Source organism: Oncorhynchus gorbuscha, linkage group LG11, assembly GCF_021184085.1.
Source record: "Oncorhynchus gorbuscha isolate QuinsamMale2020 ecotype Even-year linkage group LG11, OgorEven_v1.0, whole genome shotgun sequence".
Lineage (NCBI taxonomy): Eukaryota > Metazoa > Chordata > Actinopteri > Salmoniformes > Salmonidae > Oncorhynchus > Oncorhynchus gorbuscha.
Window position 1 is genome coordinate 40,655,550 of NC_060183.1, and position 27,745 is coordinate 40,683,294.

At 43.8% G+C, this 27,745-nt stretch overlaps 1 protein-coding gene across 2 annotated transcripts; it reads left to right on the forward strand.

The window, feature by feature from the left end:
• The first annotated feature begins 1,715 nt into the window (after positions 1 to 1,715).
• Positions 1,716 to 26,795, forward strand: LOC124047787 (soluble lamin-associated protein of 75 kDa-like). 2 transcript variants are annotated; one of them, XM_046368098.1, is made up of 14 exons: positions 1,716 to 2,064; positions 14,418 to 14,554; positions 14,641 to 14,740; positions 15,023 to 15,108; positions 18,463 to 18,634; positions 19,790 to 19,969; positions 21,389 to 21,511; positions 21,894 to 21,991; positions 22,239 to 22,281; positions 22,440 to 22,551; positions 22,855 to 23,020; positions 23,325 to 23,477; positions 23,713 to 23,922; positions 24,013 to 26,795. In XM_046368098.1, the coding sequence occupies exons 2-14, from the start codon at positions 14,420 to 14,422 to the stop codon at positions 24,733 to 24,735; spliced, it is 2,301 nt and encodes a 766-aa protein (XP_046224054.1). In that variant the 5' UTR covers positions 1,716 to 2,064; positions 14,418 to 14,419; the 3' UTR covers positions 24,736 to 26,795. The 2 variants fall into 2 exon arrangements, with proteins under 2 accessions (XP_046224054.1, XP_046224055.1); XM_046368099.1 differs by having other exon boundaries at positions 1,718 to 2,064; positions 23,713 to 23,907.
• The last annotated feature ends 950 nt before the right edge of the window (positions 26,796 to 27,745 follow it).

The window sequence follows — 27,745 nt, forward strand, 5'->3', positions numbered from 1 at the left end:
TTGCTCTGTGGTCAGATCCATTTACGTTTTTTTGTTGCTATTGTGTATAAATGCGCCTGAATAGCTTCCTGTAATTGTAATTGTCGCACGTAAACAATATTTAGTATACACCTAATACATATTTGTATAACCATTGCTGAATAAATTCCTTGCCACCTTTTCTGGTCATGATGGGCTCATATTTCCGAAGAATCTTTAGCCTTCAACAAATTACCATTTCTCATTAAATTGTGCCTATTAGAATGGCTATTATTTGAAATATTTAGCTCTATGCATCAGAAAGCGAGTAAGGTTTATAACATACAGTATAATTTAACAGATGAAGAGGCAGTTTATATTTTGCTTTGAAGTTTTTAGGCTAGCAACCACTGTAGTTTACAATGTTTTAATAGACATACTAGATACGTTTTCAAAATTCGTGGGCAATTAGGTTCGGGAAAAAAGTTAATAAAAAACGCTATTGAATTCAAAAATCTGTTTACAGTTCTACAACAATTTGCAATATTTTGTTTCTCCAGAAATGGTCAGATAAGCCACAGCAAATGTCACTTTAAAAGTTAAAAACATTCTGCCAACACCTCCAGAGACATTTGATCAAGTTCGCAATTGCTATTTCCTTTAGAAACCGCCTTGCCCTAATTTCAATACTTCCAAAGTATACAGCAAATAGGTTCTTTATTGTCAACATACTGAACAAAAATGCAAACGCAACATGCAACAATTTTAAAGATTGTACTGAGTTACATTTCATAGATCAGTCAATTGAAATAATTTCATTGGGCCCTAATCTATAGATTTCACAGGGCAGGGGCGCAGCCATGGGTGGACCTGGGAGGGCTAGGCCCACCCACTGGGGTGGATTCTCTGGCAACAGCTCTGTTGGACATCCCTGCTGTCAGCATGCCAATTGCACATTCCCTCAGAACTTGAGACATCAGTGGCATTGAGTTGTGTGACAAAATGGCACATATTAGTAGCCTTTTATTTTCACCAGCACAAGGTGTAATGCTGTTTAATCTTGATATGTCACACTTGTCAGGTGGATGGATTGTCTTGGAAAGGAGAAATGTTCACTAACAGGGTTGTAAACAAATTTGTGCACAGAATATGAGAGAAAAAAAAGTATTTATGTGATCTTTTATTTCAGCTCATGAAAAATGGGACCAACACTTTAAATGTTGCGTTTATATTTTTGTTCGGTATAAAGGGTGAATAATGGGCGTTTTTCAGGCACAGTTTCAGGATGGGTCTGATTTATAACTGAAAACATGTTTATGTGTGATGTGCCCCAAGTAGATAAATCTCAATATTTTTGAATTTGCGCAGTTTTATTCAGAAATGGCACACACAGATATTTAGTGTGGTTATAAAAGAGGCTCCTGGTTTACACAGGCAGCCAATTCGGATATTTTGTCACTAAGTGGTCTTTCGACCAATCAGATCAGCTCTGAAAAAGAGCTTTGACGTGAAAAGGTCTGATGTGATCTGTCTGGCTGTGTAAATGCAGCCTACTATGCCCATGCTTGTTGCTGGGCTGAAAAGAGAAGCATCTCTCAATGATTTGACTCCATCTGCTGTTCAAAGGCAGCGTCTACACAGGCAGCCCAATTCTGATCTTTTTTGTTCCACTAATTGGTATTTCGACCAATCACGTCAGAGAGTTTCACATCATCTCTGTGTAATTGTAAAGCACCAGTATCACACACATGTTGTGAATATATTGATATGTCGCCTAGTCTAGGATTACTTCAAATAAATGCTTTTATGATAGAGAAACAGTGAAAATCAAATTCCAACTTGGAAAGAATTTAGAGGATATAGGCCACTATAAAAAACAATCTTGCACTTTGCTCTTATAATGTTTTAAATAAATATTCGAGACATCAGTCCCAGCAGTCAAAGAACGGAACGCGCGCATCATGGGGAGCGTACGCACTGTGGCGCAGGCTACAAGCTATTAGCACCCGAGGCGTTCGAGGGTTTAAAAAACATTCAAGGAATAAACCGTGTAGTTGGTGAAATAGAAGTAAAAGAAACTGCATACGTGTCATCAGCAGGATAAAGGTGGGTTCCCGATTCTTTCACGAACAACACAATGTATTTTAAATTGGAGACATTTGTAGATTGTTGCGGGAGTGTTTGGAGTCCTGAAACGCGCTGGGATGAGATGTTTGGTGTTGGCCGCTGTTTCGGCCCTGCTGATGAGGGGAAGCATCACTTTAGACAGGATTACAGAATGGCTCACTGAGAACAGCTACCGTTTTCGAATTTTAAATGTACGTATGGGGTGATTTTGAATTTAGGACTGTGCTGGATGGATACGTTTGGATAGGGCCGGTGTTTTCTCAAGTGGCGGCATCCAAGAACAATGTAAGGAATTTGGAAATGGAATCTGAAGTATCAGGTGACGTGCTGTGGGAAATCAGGATTCGCAGAAGATTAGGTCCGAAGTTATTGGCCGTTCACCTGGGTTACTAGATCTAATTGCATTTCGCATAGTGTTTGAACTTCGATAGGTCAACATAGTGGCTCGTTTTTGCTGAATCGGCCCTAACACAGCCACGCCTCTCCTATAACCTACGAGAGATCGTAAAGTTGATGTGCGTGTGTGTATTGTACTCTTCTCGTTCACCAAGGCTAAATTATAGTATAGGAGGTCCCTCTTCTGACGTTTCACATTATTGCCACCAGATAGGGCTAGGCTACTTAGAAACGTGAACACAGAGTGAAGGTCTGGTTAAGGAATGTTATGTAACTTCAGAAAAGTGTGTTTTTATATATCAATCTCCCAGAGAAAGGGGATGTGTGAGGGTATGTAAGGAAAGCAATACATTATGTTACTGCGAGCAAAACTGTTTCTATAACGTGTGTGTGTGTGTTAAAACAAGCAAAACTGCTCAAGATCTTCCACTTCGACATTGGTATTTGTCTGAGTGCACACACTATTAACTTTGTGGTGGCTACATCTGCTGTGTGACATCCTATATGTACCTATGAGCAAGCTCTGAGGCCCCGACTGGGTGTCTGTTTCCTGCTCTGCCCCTATAGACCAGTGTTATGTAACATATGCTACACACAAGTGCACAGCAGGGCATGCACACAAACGTGCAGTGGAGAGTTGACAACATCAGGTATTTACTGTATGTGCAGTGTAGGTTGTGCTTTTGTTTCTATTTGGTTGTTTGATGTTCAGTTTGGATCAGATGTTTTTAGTGCAATTAGTGTGGAGCTCTTTTTGGCCATTGTCAAATAAAATAGTATTTGTAACATGCTCCGAATACAATAGGTGTAGACCTTAGAGTGAACTGCTTACTTACAAGCCCTTAATGAAATAATGCAGTTAAGACAAATACGTGATAATAAATAAAAGTAACAATTAAATAGCAGCAGTAAAATAACAATAGCGAGGCTATATACAGGGGGTACAGAGTCACAGGTTAGTCGAGGTAAAATACTCATTTAGATAAAGTGACTGTGCATAAATAAACAGATTAGCATAAGGGAGGGAGGGTTAGGCAGGCAATGTAAATAGTCTGGGTAGTCATTTGATTAGATGTTCAGGAGTCTTATGGCTTGGGGTTAGAAACCGTAGAGACCTGCCTTTTGGACCTAGACTTGGTGCTCCAGTACTGTTGGTCGTGCAGTAGAGAACAGTCTGACTAGGGTGGCTGGAGTCTTGGACAATTGTTTTGGGCATTTCTCTGACACCACCTGGTATAGAGGTCCAGGATGGCAGGAAGCTTGGCCCCATAGATGTACTGGGTCGTACACACTAACCTCTGTAGTGCCTTGCGGTCGGAGGCTGAGCAGTTGTCATACCGGGCAGTGATGCAACCAGTCAGGATGTTTTTTATGGTGCAGCTGTTGAACCTTTTGAAGATCTGGGGACCCATGCCAAATCTGTTCAGTCTCCTGAAGGGGAAAAGGTTTTTTTGTGCCCTCTTCACGACTGTCTTGGTGTGCTTGGACCATGATAGTTTGTTGGTGATGTGGACACCAATGAACTTGAAGCTCTCAACCTGCTCCACTACAGCCCCATCGATGAGAATGGGGGCGTGCTCGGTCCTCCTTTTCCTGTAGTCCACAATCGTCTCCTTGGTCTTGCTCACATTGAGGGAGAGGTTGTTGTCCTGGCACCACACTGCCAGGTCTCTGACCACCTCCCTATAGGCTGCCTCATTGTTTTCGGTGATCAGGCCTACCACTGTTGTCATCAGTGAACTTAATGATGGTGTTGGAGTTGTGCCTGGCCATGCAGTCATGAGTGATTAGGGAGTACAGGAAGGGACTGAGCACGCACCCCTGAGGGGCACCTGTGTTGAGGATCAGCATGGCGGATGTGTTACCCTTTTTTTATATTCAGAGGTGGAAACTTTCTGTGGGAATATATGGGAATTAATATTAACACCATTTAAATGTAATATTTTTTTGCATTGAATATATTCACCATATCATATGGAGACAGAAACTAACCTTTTACATTATCATAATTAGACATAATTGCAAATTATGAAATCCTTCCAAAATAAGTAATAAAAAAATGATTTAGTTACAGATTGAACTTTAATTAAATGAGTTGACTCTTCACATGGAATGAGTCACAAAGGGAAAATTGAATGATCCCCCAATGATCTGTCACATCTCCCAAAATGTTTTCAACATGCATCTGTAAAATGACAATCTAGAAACTAAAGCTTTGGTTGTCTTCCTCTCAGGCTTCCATGTCTTCTCCCTGGACCTCCTCAATGTCCACCTCTTGAACATCAGACTCTGAGGCCTCATCTTTACTGTCACTTTCCAACCTTGTTGAGGATTGCTTGTTGTCAGGCTCAAAAATCCTCAAATATGCCCGGATGGCAATTTTTCAACCCTTGTATTGGTCAGCCTGTTGCGTGCTTTGGTGTGTGTGTGTGTGTGTTCCTAAACAAGGACCAGTTGCGCTCTGAGGTGGCTGATGTTGGTAGGATTTGGAGGATGATGGAGGCCACAGGGGAAAGAGCCTCAGATCCACAAAGTCCCTTCCACCAGGTGGCTGATGAGATATGTTGGCACGACTGCCATATTGCATCTCCATCCCAAAGCCCTTGCTTGGACGTGGACTTCACCAGACTGCCAAGAACCTTGCCCTCATCCAGGCCAATGTGGCGAGACACGGTAGTGATGACACCATAGGCCTTGTTGATCTCTGCACCAGACAGGATGCTTTTGCCAGCATACTTGGGGCCCAACATGTACAGTTGAAGTCGGAAGTTTACATACACTTAGGTTGGAATCCATTAAAATTTGTTTTTCAACCACTCCACAAATGTCTTGTTAGTTTTGGCAAGTCGATTAGGACATCTACTTTGTGCAAAGCACAAGTAATTTTTACAATAATTGTTTACAGACAGATTATTTCACTTAATTCACTATCACAATTCCAGTGGGTCAGAAGTTTACATACACTAAGATGACTGACTTTAAACAGCTTGGAAAATTCCAGAAAATGATGTCATGGCTATAGAAGCTTCTGATAGGCAAATTGACATCATTTGAGTCAATTGGAGGTGTACCTGTGGATGTATTTCAAGGCTGACCTTCAAACTCAGTGCCTCTTTGCTTGACATCATGGGAAAATCAAAAGAAATCAGCTAAGACCTCATGGAAAACAATGTAGCCCTCCACAAGTCTGGTTCATCCTTGGGAGCAATTTCCAAACGCCTGAAGGTACCACGTTCATCTGTACAAACAATAGTACGCAAGTATAATCACCATGGGACCTAGCAGCCGTGAAACCGCTCAGGAAGGAGACTTGTTTTGTCTCCTAGAGATGAACGTACTTTGGTAAGAAAAGTGCAAATCAATCCCAGAACAACGGCAAAGGACCTTGTGAAGATGCTGGAGGAAACGGGTACAAAGGTATCTATATCCACAGTAAAATGAGTCCTGTATGGACATAACCTGAAAGGCCGGTCCGCAAGGAAGAAGCCACTGCTCCAAAACCGCCATTACAAAAGCCAGACTACGGTTTGCAACTGCACATGGGGATAATGATTGTACTTTTTGGAGAAATGTCCTCTGGTCTGATGAAACAAAAACAGAACTGTTTGGCCATAATACCATCGTTACATTTGGTGGAAAAAGGGGGAGGTTTGCAAGCCGAATAACACCATCCCATCCGTGAAGCTAGGGGTTGGCAGGGCATCATGTTGTGGGGGTGCTTTGCTGCAGGAGGGACTGGTGCACATCACAAAATAGATGGCAACATGAGGCAGGAAAATTATGTGGACATATTGAAGCAACATCTCAAGACATCAGTCAGGAAGTTAAAGCTTGGTTGCAAATGGGTCTTCCAAATGGACAATGACCCCAAGCATACTTTCAAAGTTGTGGCGAAATGGCATGAGGACAACCAAGTCAAGGTATTGGAGTCGCCATCACAACGCCCTGACCTCAAGCCTATAAAACATTTGTGGGCAGAACTGAAAAAAGCGTGTGGGAGCAAGGGGGGCCTACAAACCTGACTGCGTTACACCAGCTCTGTCGAGGAATGGGTCAAAATTCACCCTACTTATTGTGGGAAGCTTGTGGAAGGCTACCTGAAACATTTGACCCAAGTTAAACAATGTAAAGGCAATGCTACCAAATACTAATTGAGTGTATGTAAACTTTGACCCACTGGGAATGTGATGAAAGAAAATAAAGGTGAAATCATTCTCTCTACAATTATTCTGACATTTAACATTAAAATAAAGTGGTGATCCTACCTGACCTAAGGCCGGGAATTTTTACTAGGATTAAAATGTCAAGAATTGTGAAACTGAGTTTAAATGTATTTGGCTAAGGTGTATGTAGGCTTTCAACTTCAACTGTAGCTTCTGTGGTCCATGGTCATTGATGACTGCCTTCAGCTCATCTGCAATGTGTGTCTGTTTTCCCTTGTCCGTGCTCTTGTAGAATACTGGTTGAGGGGTGGAGATGTAGTTAATTATTCCTTGCCCACGAACATTCGACCACCCATCGGAGATGATTGCAATACAGTCTGTTTTCTCTATGATTTGCTTGACTTTCACATGAACTCTGAACTCTGCATCCAGCAAATTAGTAGATAAAGCATGTCTGGTTGAAGGGGTATATGCTGGGCAAAGAACATTCAGAAATCTTTTCCAATACTCATTGCCTGTGAGCATCAGAGGTGAACCAGATGCATTCACAGCTCGAGCAAGACATTCATCAGCATTTCTGACTACGTTCCTCCATTGAGTAAAAAACGTATGATTCCAGGAGGACCATGAGCTGTTGCTATCGATACGGTGTCTGCTTCATCATTTTCACCTCGAATAGAAGAGGGACTTTTGTCAGAGGTTGCTTGTGAGCGCTTAGGGAACTTTATGCACTTGGCCAGATGATACTGCATCTTTGTTGCATTCTTCACACATGATTTGGCATTTGCAAATGGCTTTTCCTTCTACATTAGCTGTAGTTAAATGTCTCCACACATCAGATAGTGCCTGTGGCATTTTCCTGTAAAGATTAGAAGAGTAAAAACAAATACAGTTCCACGTACAGAAATAGTTAAGCAGATAGATTAAACAACTTTTTAAAGAAATGTTTTTAAATGAAACTTGTATGGAAACAGGTGTATTAACACTGCTCAGTTAGCAGGCTCAAGCAAGCTAAAAACCCACATGGTAGCAAAAACTAACTAGCAGAAATTGTTAGAAATTATTTGAAACATACTTTTCTGTAGGCTACTATTTACTAGTTAACAAGAAATCATGTCATATAACATTCACCCCGCCCAGTATTGTAATCAACTTACCAGAAAGCATATATCCTTGGCTCAGACAGTGTGGACTCCATAGCATCTCATTAGTGTGCAAGATCTTGAGATTCAGCTGTACATGTGATGAAAGAATGCACTGTGCATGCAGAGGGTTGCAAATCCACTGAATTGGGGATAGTTTAACCAAAATACCCCACAAGACCTAGAATTGCTTTGTCTCACACAAAAAGGTTCACTGTTATAAGCTAACCTTTTTTTGATGAATTTAATCTAAATTCCCAGTCTTAACTTCCCATGGAAAATTTGCGGGAAAATTCAGTCAGTTGTTACCTACCCTTACCACATGGGGGCGGCCCGTCAGGAAGTCCAGGATCCAGTTGCAGAGAGAGGTTTAGTGGAGATAAGTTTAACGTGAATTCACATCTCCACTGCACATAGACACACTACATAAGATCACTTACACACAGACTTCTCCATTTCCACGCAATAACAGCAGTAGGTTTTCCTCAAACTATTCAGAAATGAATAACCTACTTTAGTTACGCTGATATTATATCCCCCTGCTTATTAACTCTCATTTCCCCAGTGTGACAGTAGTGTGTAACATGTGAGCAACCATATATGGTTCACAGGAGCAGCACAAAATGTCAGCAGGGAACAGGGCAGATTTTTTTAACACCACACCCCCACCCTGGCCTAATGGAGCACACAGCAAAGCTCTGGAATGCCATGGTAAAGTTATGCGGGTGGGGGGGCTATTCAGAGAGTGTGGGTTTCTGATGTTGGGGAGAGGGTTGACGTGTGTGTCTGTGCGAAAGACTTACCCCAAACCTGGATCATATTTTTATTTAACCTTTATTTAACTAGGCAAGTCAGTTAAGAACAAATTCTTAGTTACAATGATGGGCTACCAGGGGAACAGTGGGTTAACTGGTTTGTTTAGGGGCAGAACTACAGATTTTTACCTTGTCAGCTCGGGGATTCGATCCAGCAAACTTTCGGTTCCTGGCCCAGTGCTCTAACCACTAGGCTACCTGCTGCCCCATGTTGGCGGGTCGCTGAGCCCCCGAGGTTATAGGTGTAGTGACCCGTGTCAGCGCAACCCCAACATGTTCGGCTGGAAACAAATCATTCTGGTCAAGAAAAGGGCTAACATGCTGACCAGACTGCACGCAAGTTGATTTTTGTCCACCCACATGAGGACACGCAGGTTGAAGTATCAAAACAAACTCTGAACCAATTGTATTAATTTGGTGACAGGTTGAAAAGCATTAAACATCTGTGGCAATTTAGCCAGCTAGCTTGCTGTTGCTAGCTCACTTGTCCTATTTAGCTAGCTTGCTGTTGCTAGCTCACTTGTCCTGGGATATAAACATTGGGTTGTTATTTTACCTGAAATGCACAATTTAACAGTAAACCAAATTTGTTTCTAGTCGTCTCCTCTGTCCTTCAGGCCTCTTATTTTGGACCTTATATGGCGGTTGGCAACCAACTTTAGGTACCACAACCGACTGGAGTGTGGACCTCAGTTTCTTTCAATCACACACGTGGGTATATGCTCCTAAAAAACAATGAGGAGATTTGAGAGGCTGGACTTGCAGCGCGTGGAGCGTCACAAATGGAACCAAGTTCTATTTTAGCGCCTGTCCACACCGATGTTGGCTGACCCGTGCAATGATTGAATAACATGTATGTGTAAATGTATTTTGCAATGCGGGAGTTGTGGTGAGCATGTGAGGGGGAGCACAGTTGTAGTGCTAGCTGCAAGAAAGGCAGTAGGGGGCTACCTCAAGTTGAGAGATGCCTGTAGGGAAACACACTCACCCAAAGTAACAAACATGTCATAAGGGCCGTAATTACATGAGGACCCCAAGGTCTGGACCTCTAATTTATTTTTCAAATTTGAGAAGAAAAGGATAAATGTGGACACACAATCAATTACAGGTCAACATCTAAAAATATTACACCCAGAGTGGATCAAAACTCAGAAAGCTTATATTCTTGATCGGACTGAGTTAAAAAAAATTGTGTCTGCCTCTTTGCTTAATGAGTAAAATCATGAACAGGGGTTTGCTCACCTGCATCCCCCGGATTTGCCTTAGCTGTTTGGGAGAATGGTGAATGTGCTGCTAACTCTGCTCTCTCGTGGCACAGGCCTAGTGCCTGAGACATGAAACGAACTAACCCAGCTCGGGATGGCTCAATTGGGCAAAGTGATGGGGATGGCTCAATTGGGATGGCTCACTCACTTGAGTGGGTTGAGTCACTGATTTGATCTTCCTGTCTGGGTTGGTGCCCCCCCCCCCCTTGGTTTGTGCCGTGGCGGAGATCTTTGTGGGCTATTCTCGGCCTTGTCTCAGGATGGTAAGTTGGTGGTTGAAGATATCCCTCTAGTGGTGTGGGGGCTGTGCTTTGGCAAAGTGGGTGGGGTTATATCCTTCCTGTTTGGCCCTGTCCGGGGGTGTCCTCGGCTGGGGCCACAGTGTCTCTTAACCCCCTCCTGTCTCAGCCTCCAGTATTTATGCTGCAGTAGTTTATGTATTGGGGGCTAGGGTCAGTTTGTTAAATCTGGAGTACTTCTCCTGTCCTATTCGGTGTCCTGTGTGAATTTAAGTGTGCTCTAATTGTCTCTCTCTCGGAGGACCTGAGCCCCATGCCTCAGGACTACCTGATATGATGACTCCTTGCTGTCCCCAGTCCACCTGGCCGTGCTGCTGCTCCAGTTTAAACTGTTCTGCCTTAATAATATTATTGGACCATGCTGGTCATTTATGAACATTTGAACATCTTGGCCATGTTCTGTTATAATCTCCACCCGGCACAGCCAGAAGAGGACTGGCCACCCCACAGCCTGGTTCCTCTCTAGGTTTCTTCCTAGGTTTTTGGCCTTTTGGCCTGGAGTATTTCCTAGCCACCGTGCTTCTGCACCTGCATTGCTTGCTGTTTGGGGTTTTAGGCTGGGTTTCTGTACAACACTTTGAGATATCAGCTGATCTACGAAGGGCTATTTAAATAAATTTGATTTGAGATTATGTCATTTATAAAGCAGCACAATACATTTTTGGGCTCACCTTGCTGTGCTCTCTTGAACATGATCAGTCCAATCAGCTACTGTAGACATAAAATGATGTCAAATCACGTTCTGTGGCCAATGACCTTGAGCTTTCTTTGATGGGCACTTCTAATGTAACTCTAAGGCAACACCCAAGGGGCTAGAATGTTCTAGCTTTTCCCCTGGACTTGGCAGTGACGTAGTGTCCCCATGAGTGACAGAACACTGAGCCAATCACGGTGCAGCGCTCTATTTTCTGCTGGCTGGCCCAAACCACCACAAAAAGCACTGAGCCAGGCTGAAACGCCTGCATTTTAGAGCTGCCCCAACCACAAAATACAAATTTGACGAGTCGCGGCCGGTCTACAGGTATCCCCCAAACAAAAAGTCTCTGAGAATGAGTACACAACTGGTAAATAGTCACTCATTCAGGGCCTTCAGAAAGTGTTCACACCCCTTGACTTTTTCCACATTTTGTTACACAGTGGAATTAAAAGCGATTTTAATATTCACTTTGTCAATGGACTAATTTTAAAAAACACTTTATTTGATACGTTTTCAACCCCCTGAGTCAATACATGTTAGTACCAACTTTTGGCAGAAATTACAGCTGTGAGGTTTTTAGAATTTTGCAAACTTCAAGCTCTGTCAAGTTGTTGATCATTGCTAGACAACCATTTTCAAGACTTGCCATAGATTTTCAAGTAGATTTAAGTAAACAGGAACTAGACCACTCAGGAACGTTCAATGTCGTCTTGGTAAGTAACGCCAGTGTATATTTGGCTTGTCTTTTAGGTTATTGTCCTGCTGGAAGGTAAATTTGTCTCCCAGTGTCTGTTGGAAACCAGACTGAACCAGGTTTTCCTTTAGGACTTTTTAACTCTAGTCCTTGCTGATGACAAGCATACCCATAACATGATGTAGTCACCATCATGCTTAAAAATATGGGGCGTGGTATTCGGTGACGTGTTGGATTTGCCCCATAATGCTTTGTATTCATGACAAAAAGTTACTGCAAAAAAAAGTTACTTATCACTTTAGTGCTGTTAGTGCATATTTTGGAATATTTGTGTTCTGTTCAGGCTTCCTCCTTTTCACCCTGTCCGTTAGGTTAGTATTTGTGGAGTAACTACAATGTTGATCCATCCTCAGTTTTCTTCTATCACAGCCATTTAACTCTAACTGGTTTCAAATCACCGTTTGCCTCTTTCAGTGAAATCCCTGTGCGTTTTCCTTCCTCTACATCAACTGAGTTAGGAAGGACACCTGTATCTTTGTAGTGACTGGTTGTATTGATACACCATCCAAAGTGTAATGAATAACTTCACCATGCTCAAAGGGATATTCAATGTCTGCTTTTATTTATTTTTTACCCATTTTTTTTTCTCCCCAATTTCATGGTATCCAATTGGTAGTAGTTACAGTTTTGTCTCATCGCTGCAACTCCTGTACGGACTCGGGAGAGGCGAAGGTCGAGAGCCATGTGTCCTCCGAAACACAAACCAACCAAGCCGCACTGCTTCTTGACACAATGCACATCCGACCCGGAAGCCAGCCGCACCAATGTGTCGGAGGAAACACTACACATGGCGACCTGGTCAGCGTGCACTGCGCCCGGCCCGCCACAGGAGTCGCTAGCGCGATGAGACAAGGATATCCCCTGGCCAAACCCTCCCTAACCCGGACGATACTGGGCCAATTGTGCACCACCCCATGGGCCTCCCGGTTGCGGCCGGCTGCAACAGAGCCTGGGCTCAACTGGTGGCACAGCTAGCACTGTGATGCAGTACCTTAGACCACTGCGCCACCCGGGAGGCCATTTCTACCCATCTTCTAATAGGTCCCCTTCTTTGCTAGGCATTGGAAAACCTACCTTGTCTTTATTGTTGAATCTGTGCTTGAAATTCATTGCTCGACTGAGGGAAATTACTGTGTTATGCAGAGACTGGGTAGTCAAATTATGATAAACACCATTATTGTACACAGTCTCTGCCATTTGTGACTTGTTAAGCAAATTTTTTACTCATGAAATTATTTAGGCATGACATCACAAAGGGGTTGAATAGTTGACTCAACATTTGAGCTTTTTATTAAGTTGTAAAAAGTCAAGGGATGTGAATACTTTCTGAAAGCACTCAGGTCAATCAGGTGTCTAGCAGCAGTGATATTTGTTGAGTAAAAAACTGGGGGAAACGAAAACATGGAAAAACTAAATGGAATTTGTGGGGGGGGGCTCCTTTTAGTTCTCAGTCTTCTGTCCTCTTTTTCTGGTGTGATGCTGACGCAGATCGGGGGTGACAGACAGTCACAGAACATCTCAGGATGGCTGGGACTACTGCCAACTCTCTGGGACAGGCGGAACCTGTGTGTGTGTAGACTCGTACGTGCATCCAAGAGTGTTTTCCTGTACACTAATTTGTGTGCGCGTGTGTCTCCGGGGCCTGTGTCTCTGGGGCCTGTGTCTCCGGGGCCTGTGTCTCTGGTGTGTGTGCGCCTGTGTCTCTGGTGTGCGTGCGCCTGTGTCTCTGGTGTGCGCGTGCCTGTGTGTGTCCGAGTTGTGACAGTGTGTACACTGGCAACAGGCCAGCGTCACAGAAGACATGACCTGGTTTTCATTAGTGCTGATGTGTGTGTGTGTGTGTGTGTGTCTGCTTCGGCTCACGGAACAGGCCCCGAGTCCCACTGTAAAGTCTCCTCCGGGGACGTGGTCCTTCCAGTGTCTAATAAGAAACCGGTGAACCAGCATCGGTTGAAAGCACACACACACACTCTCTCTTTTGCTTGTAAAACATACTGTGCAGTAATATCTAACTTATCCCGAAGGGAAAGTATTGCCTCATAACATTTAGCACAATGGACCCTTTTGTTTTCAATTTCCATATCTGATTATTTGAATGTTATTTTGTTTGTCCCTTTAATTCAATAGCTGACTATTCATCTATAACATAGTCTTGATCTCCTTCATATTAATAATTATCATGTGAGGGACCTTTCTGCAATGAGACCGTGGTGACTGTAATTTCTAAATACTATAAACAGTACGATTAATTTGCTGACAAAATGTCAGCGTTTTTCCTCCCATCCTCTTCAGTGTGCATGTGGTTGGTTGTGTAGTGGCCAGATGGAAGTAGCCTGTTCTCTATGGTTGTCCATGTTGAGGGCTCTGTACATAGGTGTTTTTATAGGTGGGGATGTTTTGTCCTTCAAGGTAGGGCAGCATTGGAAGTGTGTCACTGAAGTAAGCATTTCACTGTTAGTCTACACCCATTTCCGATGCATGTGACGAATAAAACAACAATTGTTGATTGGTAACATCAGAATAGCATGGCTTTTATTGTGCAGGCCTTGTCTGTCGACTGAGCCACAGAGTTAGTATTTCAGCACTTTATACATGGTGCGACTCCATTTTCATTGATTTGGGTTTATTTTGGATATGAAGAGAAGGTGGTTTTACGTTGGGCCTAGGGGAAGACAGAATGCAGGTGTAAAGTTAGGCTTGTTTTAAAATAATCCGTTCCCACTGTGTTCATCAACGGGACCAGACATTATATATTTTATTTGGCATGAGTGACCCTGTGACTCCTGACCTTTGCCCTGTAGGGATGGAGTTCCCTGTGGACGTGTTGGATTCAGTAAGGCAAGAGGAGGTGGAACAGGCAGCAGAGGGCTACATGACCCAGCTACGATATGTCAGCCCCGACAAGACCGAGAGCTTTACCCTGCCCAACCACAGAAAGGTACACACACACACACACACACACACACACACTGTTAGTTTAGTCAACTCTAACACCATGTCACACTTTCTCTCTCTCCCTCTCAGATCAGTATCGGTCTATGCAACGTTGGTTTTGTTCCCATCTATGGAGGAGACCTGAAGCACAAGGTTATGGCCCTGTTCTCCCCAGATGATCAGCTCACAGGTACACACAACCCTTTTACACACAACCTCTGCACAGTCTGAAAACCCATCCTGAGCCCACCTGTCTCTATCCTTTGACACAGTCAGTGTAAGCTGATAGTTTCCACCACATAGATACTGTAGGTGTAAGCTATTTTGTTTGAAACGACCAGCATACACACAGCCGATCCATTCAGATATACTATAGTTTAGGTTATGGCCTGGGGGTTTATATTTCCTACAGCGTAAGTTTGGATTCTAACCATATGTCATACTCATCGAACTCCATTCTCAATGTCTCCAGCGGTAGCTCTGTACCTGGCAGGACAGTGGTGGTCAGTAGAGGACATCCTCAGAACCTCAGACCCCTCCAGAACTGGCCTGGTCAAGGTACACACACACACGCACACACTACAACACAAGATTTAATGTAAAGCTAGCACATTGAAACACACAAACACACTCTGTTGAGGTAGGATCTCGGTTATGTCTGGTGTAAGGAAAAGCTCTGAATCTGACAATACGAGGGGACACACAGGATTAGGGCTCCCCCCCCCCCCAAAAAAACGACAATCAATTGGTCTAAATAACAAAACTCCGCTTCCTGTGCCAGACACAGCTGTAGGCTATTTGCGCAAGGGATACGAAATCATCAGGTAGGTTTTGTTTTAATAATATAATAATATATGCCATTTAGCAGACGCTTTTATCCAAAGCGACTTACAGTCATGTGTGCATACATTCTACGTATGGGTGGTCCCGGGGATCGAACCCACTACCCTGGCGTTACAAGCGCCATGCTCTACCAACTGAGCTACAGATGATGTTTCCACTGAATCGGAGCATTACATTGTTCCCTTTCACACTGGGTGGTTATGGAAACGGAGAGAACTGGAAAGATTTTTCAAACGCATTGAGGAACTATTGTTATTCTCAATGGATGTAAAACAGACTTAGTTTGCTTGCTGTTTGATGGGAAGAAAAGATTACTTTGAAGCTCCACAGCTCATTAGTGGTGGTGCGTTAAACCAATTCCAAATACTATCAGATCCCCAATAAGCACATTTTATATGCAGGCCAGGTAGCCTACAGGCCTAATTCAGTGCATTCGGAAGGTATTCACGCCCCTTGACCTCTTCCACATTTTCTTACGTTAGTCTTATACTAAAATGGATAACATAGTTTTTTTCCCCTCATCCATGTACACACGATATCCCATAATGACAAGCCAAAAACTGTTTTTTAGAAATGTTTCCCCCCAAAAATATCAAATTTAATTAAGTATTCAGACCCTTTACTCAGTAATTTTGTAGATTCACCTTTTTGCAGCGATTACAGCCTTGAGTCTTCTTGGGTATGACACTACAAGCTAGGAACACCTGTATTTGGGGAGTTTCTCACATTATTCTCTGCAGATCCTCTCAAGCTCTGTCACGTTGGATGGGGAGTGTTGCATGATACAGGACTGATGGTATTGCTCACCTTGTCTTCTCTGGACAAGCTATTTTCCGGATGCCGCAAACAATCGGAAAGGGGATTAATCAGAAAATGACTTTACCCCAGTCCTCAGCAGTCCAATCCCTGTACCTTTTGCAGAATATCAGCATGTCCCTGATGTTTTTTCTGGAGAGAACACCTGCCTGCTGCCATTCCTGAGCAAGCCCTGTACTGGTGGTACCCCAATCCTGAATCAACTTTAGGAGACGGTCCTGGCGCTTGCTGTAATTTTGTGGTCGCCCCGACGCCTTCACAAGAATTGAACCACTCTCCTTGAAGTTCTTGATGATCTGATAAATGGTTGACTTAGGTGCAATCTTACTGGCATCAATATCCTTGCCTGTGAAGCCCTTTTTCTACAAAGCTATGATGACTGCACATGTTTCCTTGCAGGTAACCATGGTTGACAGAGGAACTAGAATGATTCCAAGCACCGCTCTCCTTTTGAAGCTTCCAGTCTGTTATTCGAACTCAATCGGCATGACCGTGATCTCCAGCCTTGTTCTCGTCAACACTCACACCTGTGTTAATGACATGTCAGCTTCTCCTTTTGTGGCAGGGCAGAAATGCAGTGGAAATGTTTTTGGGGGATTCAGTTCATTTGAATGGCAAAGAGGGACTTTGCAATTAATTGCAATTTCTCATCACTCTTCATAACATTCTGGAGTATATGCAAATTGCCATCATACAAACTGAGGCAGCAGACTTAGTGAAAATTAATATTTGTGTCATTCTCAAAACTTTTGGCCACGACTGTACTTGGGTTCAGCCCTACACAGGATACTACAACAACATGATGGATGAAACACACGCATTACCCTTGGCATGTTTATCTACCCCATCAGATGCATAATAACGTTGTTTTGGACAGAATGCCAAGCACTGCATTTCTGGTGTGTTTGTGTAGAGGACCGAGCACAAAGACACCAGTCAGAACAAACTCATGGCTCGCTGCCCTGGCTTTACCCAGCAACTTGTTATGATTAGCATGGAACAATGGAGAAACAGTGTGTGTGTGTGTGTGTGTGTTGTTGGCAAAATCAACTGTTGTAGCGTGATTCTATACTTATAAAATTACCCCTTAGAGAATGTGGCCAGACCAATTATTTTTTTCAAACTAAAAACATTTGACAAATTCTTGTAATATATGGGAAATACTCATAACTATCCCGTCTCTTATGATATTTCAGTAGGATTCGTCTGCTTTTGGCCGTTTTGGTGTCGTAACTGCACAAAGGATTTTCTTGTCTCATAAAAGCCTAAGCTTTGCTCAACTGTAAGGTTTGTTCGCACTAATAGTTGTTTTTTTTCTATCTTGCTCGTTATTACCTCGGCCTACCATGTTAAAGGTCATTCAAAAACAACCAAACTTTTAGACTATTTTAAATTCTGTTAGATTAACGTAATTGTTTAATCAGGAAATAGATTGGCGAAATCCAGGGTGCATAACCTGAAAGAAGCTTGATATGTCAAGTCATCCTCCTATCAAATGGAGAGAAAAGAGGAAGGTAGGCTTCAATAACAATTAGACTGTGTGTCTGCTATAAAAAATTACATAATGTCTTTGGCTTTTAGGCCCAGAAACTCCGACTAGTCAAGGGAGAAAAAAGAAAAAATCCTGACTTGACATTTTACTCCGCATTGGTGAATCTCTCTGTCTACATTGTTCATGTGCATTCTGTAAATGGTTTATTATAGATATATATTTAAATGTTATGCAGGCCATTGCAAAGGAATAGGCCTCTCAACATGGCCCTGCTGTGCACTGCCCAACTCCGCTATTTACTTAGTTGCCCGTCATGTTCAAATAGGCTAGGCTATCTATGTCACATCACGATGTCGTCACATCACGATGGCGTCACCGTCGCCAATGCCTGTCAATCATCCTCGATAGACGATGCTGTCTTAACCCTAAGAGAGAGAGAGACACACACATTTGAAACTAGGAGCAGTACACTGTTCAGGGCCATGATTTAAACCCTACAGTTCAAAGTTATTTCTATGTTTACAAGAGGTTAGCAGAGCTACGGAGCAGTAAATGCTGTCACAACCATTTTAGTGGGAGGTGAAAGACGATAATGCGATGTACTGAACCAAGTCCCTTCTGAATCTTGTCCTACTACAGTGTATGTAGATTGAGTAGTGAGGATTGTGCATTGTTGCTGTTGAAAACTCCTGGGGAGAGGTGTGTGTGTGTGTGCTACCTTTTTTGTTAAGTTTCATTCTGTTTCTCTGTCCCCACCCCAGGTGAGGAGTCTTGGTGAGCGGCTCATCCTGTACATTCTGAACCGTATTGTGTACCGCGTGGGTGAGATGGACGAACCTGAGGTGCCCTTCCTGTGCCACGGCCAGCACGACTTCGCCAAGCTCCTCTGGAAGGACGGAAACGCTGTCGGGTTCTACTCAGTCAAACCCAAAGGTGAGCGGTCTCTGTCTGGTCAAACTTTCAAGTTTTTGTTTAAACTAAAACCGCTCTTATTTGATCTGTGACGTTAGTGGAGACTGGACAGTATCCCCAACTTACACAAGGCTATTCGTTAGCTTCAACCTCCTGAAGATGATTTCTGTAATGGCCAAGATATAGACTTTATACTACACCAGAAATATAGTTGCACAAAGTTGAAATTGTTCTGTTTTTTAAATATTTTTATAAGTCAGAACCCATCACAATGTTCAGTATTATTGGTACAAAGTATCGCTCCCTGTGTTTTTAAACTGTTTTTAGTGTTGCTCAATGAAGACACAGGACCACTGCAGAGCAGGACATGGTAGTACAACCGATGAGCTGGAATGAATTTGTCCAACGTTTTCATTAGATCCACATTGAGACGGGCAGATCGCCAGAAGATGTTTTTCCACTTTTGTTTGACTTTAATGTTCTCTAATCGGAGAAGTGTTCCAGCAATGTATTAAGAATCCAGACTTCACTTTACTGACTTTATTGTCCCCATGGGGACATTTTGTTGCAGTGTCATATACACGTTTTAAATACAAAACAAATTTGGTAACACAAACTTCCATAACAGTTACATACCAATAAAAAGAGACTAGCCTGCTGGCCTTCCTGGGTCGATAGGAACATTTAGCCCAAGCTATTTAGCAGGGATATCACACCTGGCACAAATGATTTAGTTCTGTTTTTCCTGCCAAGTGGAGGAGTTCGAAGTTTGGGTACATGGGGTGGCTTGGGTCTAAAATTATTTTGTGAGCCTTGCGGAGGGCCCTGACCTTAAAAATCTCATCCAGGCCTGTCTGTTTGACTCAAAGTACCTTGCTTGCTGTGGTGACAATTCTTCTCAACATATTTATCTGTCTGACAGTGGCATTGCCAAACCAACAAACAATATAAAAAGTTAAAATACTCTCAATGAAAGATTTGTAAAACCGTGTCAGTACATTAGTCAACATTAAAAGATCCCAGCTTTTTGAGCAAGTACAGACTTCAGTTTTGATCTCTTGCAATGTCTCGTTTGATTTATCCTGTGTTTTTATATGACAGTCAATGTATCAATCAATTATAGCATACCTTACAGACATGAACTAACAGTAAATCGCTCTACCTCTCACTCTCCAGACAGCTTGTGTAATAACTTTGTGACCCAGCGCTACCAGCTTCCTGTTATGGACTCCATATTTGTCAGGAAGTGTCACCGTGGAAAGGGCCATGGCCTGCAGATGCTGGAGGACTTTGTGGACTCTTTCAAAGACACCCAGCTTGGCCTGAAGTACCCTCTCTCTCTAACCATGTATAAAGGTTGGTAGTAGTAGTACTCTCTTTCTCTAACTGTCTATATAGGGTAGTAGTAGTAGTCTCTCTAACCAGGTATAAAGGGTGGTAGTAGTAGTCTCTCTAACCAGGTATAAAGGGTGGTAGTAGTAGTCTCTCTCTAACCAGGTATAAAGGGTGGTAGTAGTAGTCTCTCTAACCAGGTATAAAGGGTGGTGGTAGTAGTCTCTCTCTAACCAGGTGTAAAGGGTGGTGGTAGTAGTCTCTCTCTAACCAGGTATAAAGGGTGGTGGTAGTAGTAGTCTCTCTCTAACCAGGTATAAAGGGTGGTAGTAGTAGTCTCTCTAATCAGGTACACAGGGTGGTGGTAGTAGTCTCTCTAACCAGGTATACAGGGTGGTGGTAGTAGTCTCTCTAACCAGGTATACAGGGTGGTGGTAGTAGTTTCTCTCTAACCAGGTATACAGGGTGGTGGTAGTAGTTTCTCTCTAACCAGGTATACAGGGTGGTGGTAGTAGTTTCTCTCTAACTGGGTATACAGGGTGGTGGTAGTAGTTTCTCTCTAACCGGGTATAAAGGGTGGTAGTAGTTTCTCTAACCGGGTATAAAGGGTGGTAGTAGTTTCTCTAACCAGGTATAAAAGGTGGTAGGAGTCTCTCTAACCAGGTATAAAAGGTGGTAGGAGTCTCTCTAACCAGGTATAAAAGGTGGTAGGAGTCTCTCTAACCAGGTATAAAAGGTGGTAGGGGTCTCTCTAACCAGGTATAAAAGGTGGTAGGGGTCTCTCTAACCAGGTATAAAAGGTGGTAGGAGTCTCTCTAACCAGGTATAAAAGGTGGTAGGAGTCTCTCTAACCAGGTATAAAAGGTGGTAGGAGTCTCTCTAACCAGGTATAAAAGGTGGTAGGGGTCTCTCTAACCAGGTATAAAAGGTGGTAGGAGTCTCTCTAACCAGGTATAAAAGGTGGTAGGAGTCTCTCTAACCAGGTATAAAAGGTGGTAGGAGTCTCTAACCAGGTATACAGGGTGGTGGTAGTAGTAGTCTCTCTCAAACCAGGTATAAAGGGTGGTGGTAGTAGTAGTCTCTCTCTAACCAGGTATACAGGGTGGTGGTAGTAGTTTCTCTAAACAGGTATAAAGGGTGGTGGTAGTAGTTTCTCTAAACAGGTATAAAGGGTGGTAGTAGTAGTCTCTCTAACCAGGTATAAAGGGTGGTAGTAGTAGTCTCTCTAACCAGGTATAAAGGGTGGTAGTAGTAGTCTCTCTAACCAGGTATAAAGGGTGGTAGTAGTCTCTCTAAACAGGTATACATGGTGGTGGTAGTAGTCTCTCTCTCTAAACAGGTACACAGGGTGGTAGTATTTCTCCACTACACTCTAGAGCTGTACAACTTTCCGTCCCCAAAATAAACCGGTCAATCAGTGTGTCATCTCTCCCTGACCTGCAGTGTGTGGCCGGTACCTGTGTCGGTACCCAGCTGACCAGGATCTGCTGTGGGTGGTAGAGGGAGTGGGAGGACCTTACCAGAGAGAGAATGTGGCCAGCAAGATGAAAGCCCTAGCACTGAAAGGTACTGGCACAGTGGCAGGAGTTATACAGGAATGCACTTTCAACACCATGCTCTAACACCACCGGCCTATTCAGGAAGATGTGAAGTTACAGTACCTTCAGATAGAAATGTGTAATGTAGAACCGATATGATCGTCATAGAGTAGCGAATCGCGACGTCAGCTCTATTCATTCACATTTCTATCCAGCTACATTTCTATCTGCGACCTCACTGAATTACAACCCAGTTGATCCATCGGGACCATAGCAGGATGATGGCAGGAGACTCAGATTAGCTCCGCTGTGATGTGGGCTGGGGACTTGGTGACATCAGACAGACAGTGGTCAGACTCACATGACGGGCAGCTAATTGACTTATGATTGTTGTGCCGATTCCCATAAAGCGGTGCTCCACGCGGTGACTTCTAACGGAGACCGACGAGCAGCCTCCCTGGACCACACAGACGTCAGCATGGAGGAGGACAACTTTCTGGACATCACCGTACGTCTCCGGCTCTCCATCTCTTATCTATCCAACTTGGTCTCTTGTTTCTTTCTCTCTTTTATCTCCTCCTTTGCTATGCTTTCTCTCCTTTGGGTCTCCTCTTCAGTCTCCGGTCTCCTCCAACAGCTCTTTGAATGTATTTGTTTATAATTTAAGAATATCTTCCAACTTCAGTTCTGTAGTGTAGGGACATTATAATCAAGTAATGAGGAGTTGATTTTGGTCTTTGTTTCTTTTTTTATAGGAGGATGTTTTGGTGGTAAATACTCCCCTGAAGTTAATAGAAGGTAAGTAGCTCAGAAGTCTTTAGGATCTCCATGGAGTCCTGAAATAAATAACCAATAAGAACCATTTTGAGATTTTCTGAATACAGAGAAGAAGATAATTTTTTTTTTTTTTTTTTTTTGGTGTGACTTTGGAATGAAAATGGCTACTCTTTCTCTAGCGCTGGATGGCTCACCCGTGTCAACACGTAGCAGGAGTAGCGGACATAAAAAGCGTGGCAGAGAAGAGACTGAAGACTCCACGGAGGAGAGCCTTCCTCTGAAGATGAACAGGTTAGACAAGGAGTCTCAGTGAAATAGAAACCTACATTAAAGTATCAATGAAATGTGTAGAATTCAATGTATACAGTCTTTTCCCCCCAGGGCAGAAGTGCTCCTTAATTCTCATAAATTCAGTGACTATTTTACTCATCAGGCAGTCAATCAGTCAATCAAGACTCATACCCATAGTACTTTCAACACTGAAATGTGACCTTTTCTTTCGGGTTGTAACCCAACCTATATATGGTTTTCAAGTATGATAGCTTCCTTTTGGCTCTAAATTATAATAATACCACTGGTCTATTGTGGGTTTAGAATGGAGGATGCAAAGTCTGAGCCCACCAAAACGGTTGTAGAGGACGGAGGACAGGAGGAGGCGGAAGGAAGAGGGGGGGAGGAGTCTGGAGAGGCAGAGGCTGCTGTGGCCCAGGAGGAGGAGGAGGAGGAGGAGGAGGTGACGACGGCGACGACCAAAGTTCAGGTGAGAAGATATGGGGGAGGGGGGTCAATATATGAATACAGCGTTAGAAAACAAAGGTTAATTTGGCAGTTCTGTTTTGATTGTCATCGTTGTGTTACTATGGTTACTGTTAGAGAATAACCAGTCACTCATAGATTGTCACAATTGTTGTGTCAAAAGGCACCCCCTATTCCCTATGGCCCCTGGCCAAAAGTATGGCACTATATAGTGAATAGGGTCCCATTTCAGACCGCATTGATTTGGCTTTAATTCAATTATGCCATAAAAACACGTTGAATAACAGATTCAGACATGGGAAAAACAGATAGTCAAGATGAACGGAGAACTGACTGATGGCCAGAGGGAGGAGGTAAAGGATGGAGTGGAGGTGGAGGGAGAGGCTGTGCTGGAGAATAGAACGACAGAGGAAGATGTGGAGGAGGCGGCAGCAAAGGAGGAAGAGTCCATCGAGGCCGAAGTATGTGGTTCAATTCCTCAGGAGGATTAACCTTGTATGACAGTTGGTATGTGTGGGACGAGGCCATTATTGGAGCAAGGGGTTCACAGATGAGACGATGGGAGACTTTCATTGTTGGACAGTTTTTAATTTTTGCACCGTGGACATGTTTCTTTCTATGGTATGTGTTAGAAAGGGAATTGGGTAGTTTTTAACAAATGCACCTTTTTTTTCTGTCTTTTCTTGTCCCCTGCAGGACATCTTAGAAGCAGCTCCTGTGGCGCCGGAGGGGTTGGCTGAAGCTGTGGAGGAGCAGGATCCTCTCCCGTTAGTAGACGGTCCAGCATCTGTTTCAGAGGAGGCCCCCTCGCCTGCAGAACCATCCCCAGCAGTGGCCTCCCTCTCTGGGGATGTGCGTGAGGAGGCTACACCCATGGAAGAAGGAGAGGAGGTAGAGGGAGGAAAGGTGGGGAAAGCAGTGGATTTGTACAAAGGGAATTTGGGAATACGTTTTTAACAAATGCAAATTGTTCTCTTTTTGTCCTCTACGGCGCAGGACACTGTAGTAGCAACTCCTGTGGCGTCTGAGGGGTTGGCTGTGGTGGAGGATGTGGAGAAGGAGGAGGCTCCTCTCCCGTTAGTAAAAGAGCCGGCCTCCGCTCCAGAGGAGGCCCCCTCGCCCATGGAAGGAGAGGAGGTAAAGAGAGAAGAGGTGGGGGAGAGCGCAATGGAGGAACCAGAGGCAAAGAATAAATTGTTGGAGGTCATTGCGGTGGACAGCAGTAGCCAGGAAACGGTGGTCCAGGTGCTGGGAGGAGACGTGTCCTACCAGCCTCTGGAGGAAGGAGAGGAGGAGGCGAAGGAAGAGGTCCTGGTCGTGAATGAGCAAAATAAAGGGGTAGAGGAGATGGAGAATGCTACGACTACAGAGGAGTTCGAGGAGGGAAGTGAGAGCTCCGACGAGGGAGGCAAGGGTCAGGCCCTTTGGAGGAGAGTTGGGGGCAGTGGCCCGGCGGCGCCTGAACGTAAATCTAAGAGACTGAACAGGGTGGTCATCGAGCAGGACAGGGAGCAGCCAGAGGTCACAGTGGAAGAGGAGGAGAAGGCTACAACTACAGAGGAGGAGGAGGAGGAAGAGGCTGTAGAGAAGAGTTGGGCTGAGGAAGAGGTGGAGGAAGAGGAGCAGCCACAAGTGATTGACCAGAGGGCATTGAGAAGGAAGAGCCGACCGGTCCAGACTCCAAATAAAGCCAGAGGGAAACGACACGGCAAGATCTAAACACACCAGGCATTGCACCACACACACACACACACACACACACACACACACACGGTGATGTTTTCTGTCTGGTTTTAGGGTTTGTAAGGGGTCTAAAGTTTACTTGTATTATCTCAGTATGATGTTTAGATGCATTTACTTTAGGTAGTTCATTTATCTTTACAGAAAACGACCAAAAAAGTGTTTGTACAGGAAAACGCAGCACTCGCTGATGTAATTTGTCAATGTGAAGTCTTTTAACGTTGTTCATGTGATCTTGTTTTTACTGCCTTGTTCTATAGGAACTGACTGATATCGAGTTGAACAGGTCTATTGTGGTTTGAATGTGATCGTCACTCAGACTTTCACTATCAAACCCAGTTCCATGTTCTCCTATAGCCTGGTTCCATACTCGTCTTGAGGTGCCACTGTTATATTTATAGACGTTACAATATTTAAATAGTTTTGGTCGAAAGGCACCTCTTTAGTTTAATTCTTGCAGGAGTAATTTTCTTTAAAAAAAAGTCATTTAAAGTTCTGTTCCAATGAAAGCCAGCAGACCCATTAGCTTCCGAAGACCAGTTTTGCTAATCAACCTTATTTTTTATGACTATATGGGACTCTTAAGGAAGGAAACTTTGAAAGAATACCTTCTGTTTGATGTGAACCATAGACGTGTATATAATTAGTCATTGACTTGAAATAGGGTCTCCCCATTCTAGTAATTATGTTTCTATAATGTAAACCTTGATGTCAGGATGTCAGAATGTCAGTCTTTCACAGGTGGTGTTTTGGGCGACATGAGTTTTTGGTTTCTCCCTACTTACAACAACAAACAAAAAGATGACCAACGCTGCCTCTATTGTTAATCTAATTTCCTTCATAACATCTATTGTGAAAGGCAGAAATATATCCATTGTGTATGACTCGTGTGTTCGCTGTGTCCAGGATATGTCACATACAAGGAGCTACAGCTCCTGATGCAGCGGCTTCCTCTCCCTAATCTGCACTGATCTGAGAACTAGGGGTAAGTGAAGGTAATGTGGCAGAAACCTACCAGGGGATTTTGCTTTCACCTCTCCACTTCCAGATCAGTGCAGGGGAAGGAAAGGAGGCGAGGAGAGGATGCCACTCTGTACTCTTGAGATGCTCACCATGTGCTTGTTGCTGAAATACCCGTTCTTTCAACCACTGCTATACTTGTGAATGGGTTCCATTAGGTTTTGTTGCTACTCTAGTCTGGTTCCCCCCAAGTGTTTTTAAAGGCTTATTGTGACGCCATGAAGCTGGTGTACACAGCCATGTTAGTTCTGTTTGTTTTCTGTTGGAATGTATTCTGGATTTGCTGCAACAGCAGAGGGAGCCAGAGTAGGTGTCGTTGAGCTGCAGCGGCGAGTATAGTGTATAGCCTGTCTTGACCCTGTTGTGGCGTTTTCAGATTTGGGTTGAAAATGGAAGTCCACCACTTGGTGGCACTCGCATTCTGCCACATTCAGCTGCTGTGGTTCCCTCTGTGTCTGGTGGTTTCATACATGCATGCTTCGTAGATATGTCTGACTGGGTTTGTGCTGGTGCTCTCCAAGAATGAAGGCTGGCTTGCCCCAGCGGTCGTGTTCAGTAGGGTGCAATGTCAGAAATGGTTTGTTAGCCGGGTACAAGACACTCCTTATTTGCAACGTTCAGAACATTGCACCTTCCTGAATGTACCTGGTGCGACTCTAAATCAGGCGTCCTTTATTGGCCTCGTTCACAACCAATCGACTTTAGACTGTCCTGAATGGTAAATGATGCCCTATATAGTGCACGCTTTTGACCAAAGCCCTATTGGCACTGATCAAAAAGGAGTACAGAGGGCCCTTTTTAGGGTAGTGTTCTGTTGATTTAGTTTGCACTGTAACGTGTACGGCTTGTGGTCAGAGAGGTTAACCGTTTCACCGCTGACACCTATGTTTAGTCACCGGTACGATCAGGGTCTCAATTCAGGAGATGAATCCACATTTAAATGAATTGGAAAGATGTCTATTTCAAAAGAGAGAAATGTGCCTTTTTTTTTGATTGGTCCCTACCTGTGTAAGGGACCCCCCCCCCCCCCCAATGAGTTTTGCATGTGATATTTTTTAACTAATAAGTATGATTTCAAATCACCTGAATTCACCGAGTTATAATAGATTACAACTCGTTCCTGCATCTTGTCACTTCCACATAATCTGCCTCTTGTGATGTGACTGGACCAATCCTTGTTGGTTTCTCAGCTGTATTATCACAGGCTACTCTTTATCTTATATCTTGCAGAACATATTTCAATTTATGATTTCCTTCTTCTTAATAAAAAATAATAAAAAAAAGTTTTTCTGAAATGACACTTTGGATTTGTTCCGTGTGTATCTAGTAGCCAGAGTGGCTTGACTGAAACCTCAGACTGGCAAACACTGACCTTTTCCCCCTTTTTTAGTTGTTTTATCGTATGCATGCATCATTTGATTGTATCTGTATATCAAGTAAACCTTGTAGAGTGGCCTGTGTTAAAAAAAAAAAAATGTGTACCAGAGTGATGTCTCCAGATCTGCCTTGTGGGTCCAACACGACAGGGACATCTCTGAGTGATCTCAACTCTGCTTCCTCTCCCCGCAGCCTGTCCCATTCCCCACTGGAGCACAGCCCTGTGTGTGTTTGCCATCCGATAAGCCCGGCAGAGCCTTATCGTCAGCTGTCTAGAGTGCAGCAGCGAGAAGGATGTCCGTGTGTACCACAGGAGGTTGGTGGCACCTTAATTGGGGAGGACTGGCTCGTTGGTACTGGCTGGAGCGGAAGAGGTGGAATGATGTCAAACACGTGTGTTTTTGATGCCATTCCATTCGCTTCGTTCCAGACATTATGAGCCCATCCTCCCCTCAGCAGCCTCCACTGGTGTGTACGGGATGTGTGCGAGCCAAGCTGCAGGTCTTCTGTGTGGCTCTGTTTTCTCCTGTTTATGTGTTCCTGCCTCTCTCACCGACTCCTCTTCCCCCTCTCCCAGCCTCTCTCTCTTCAT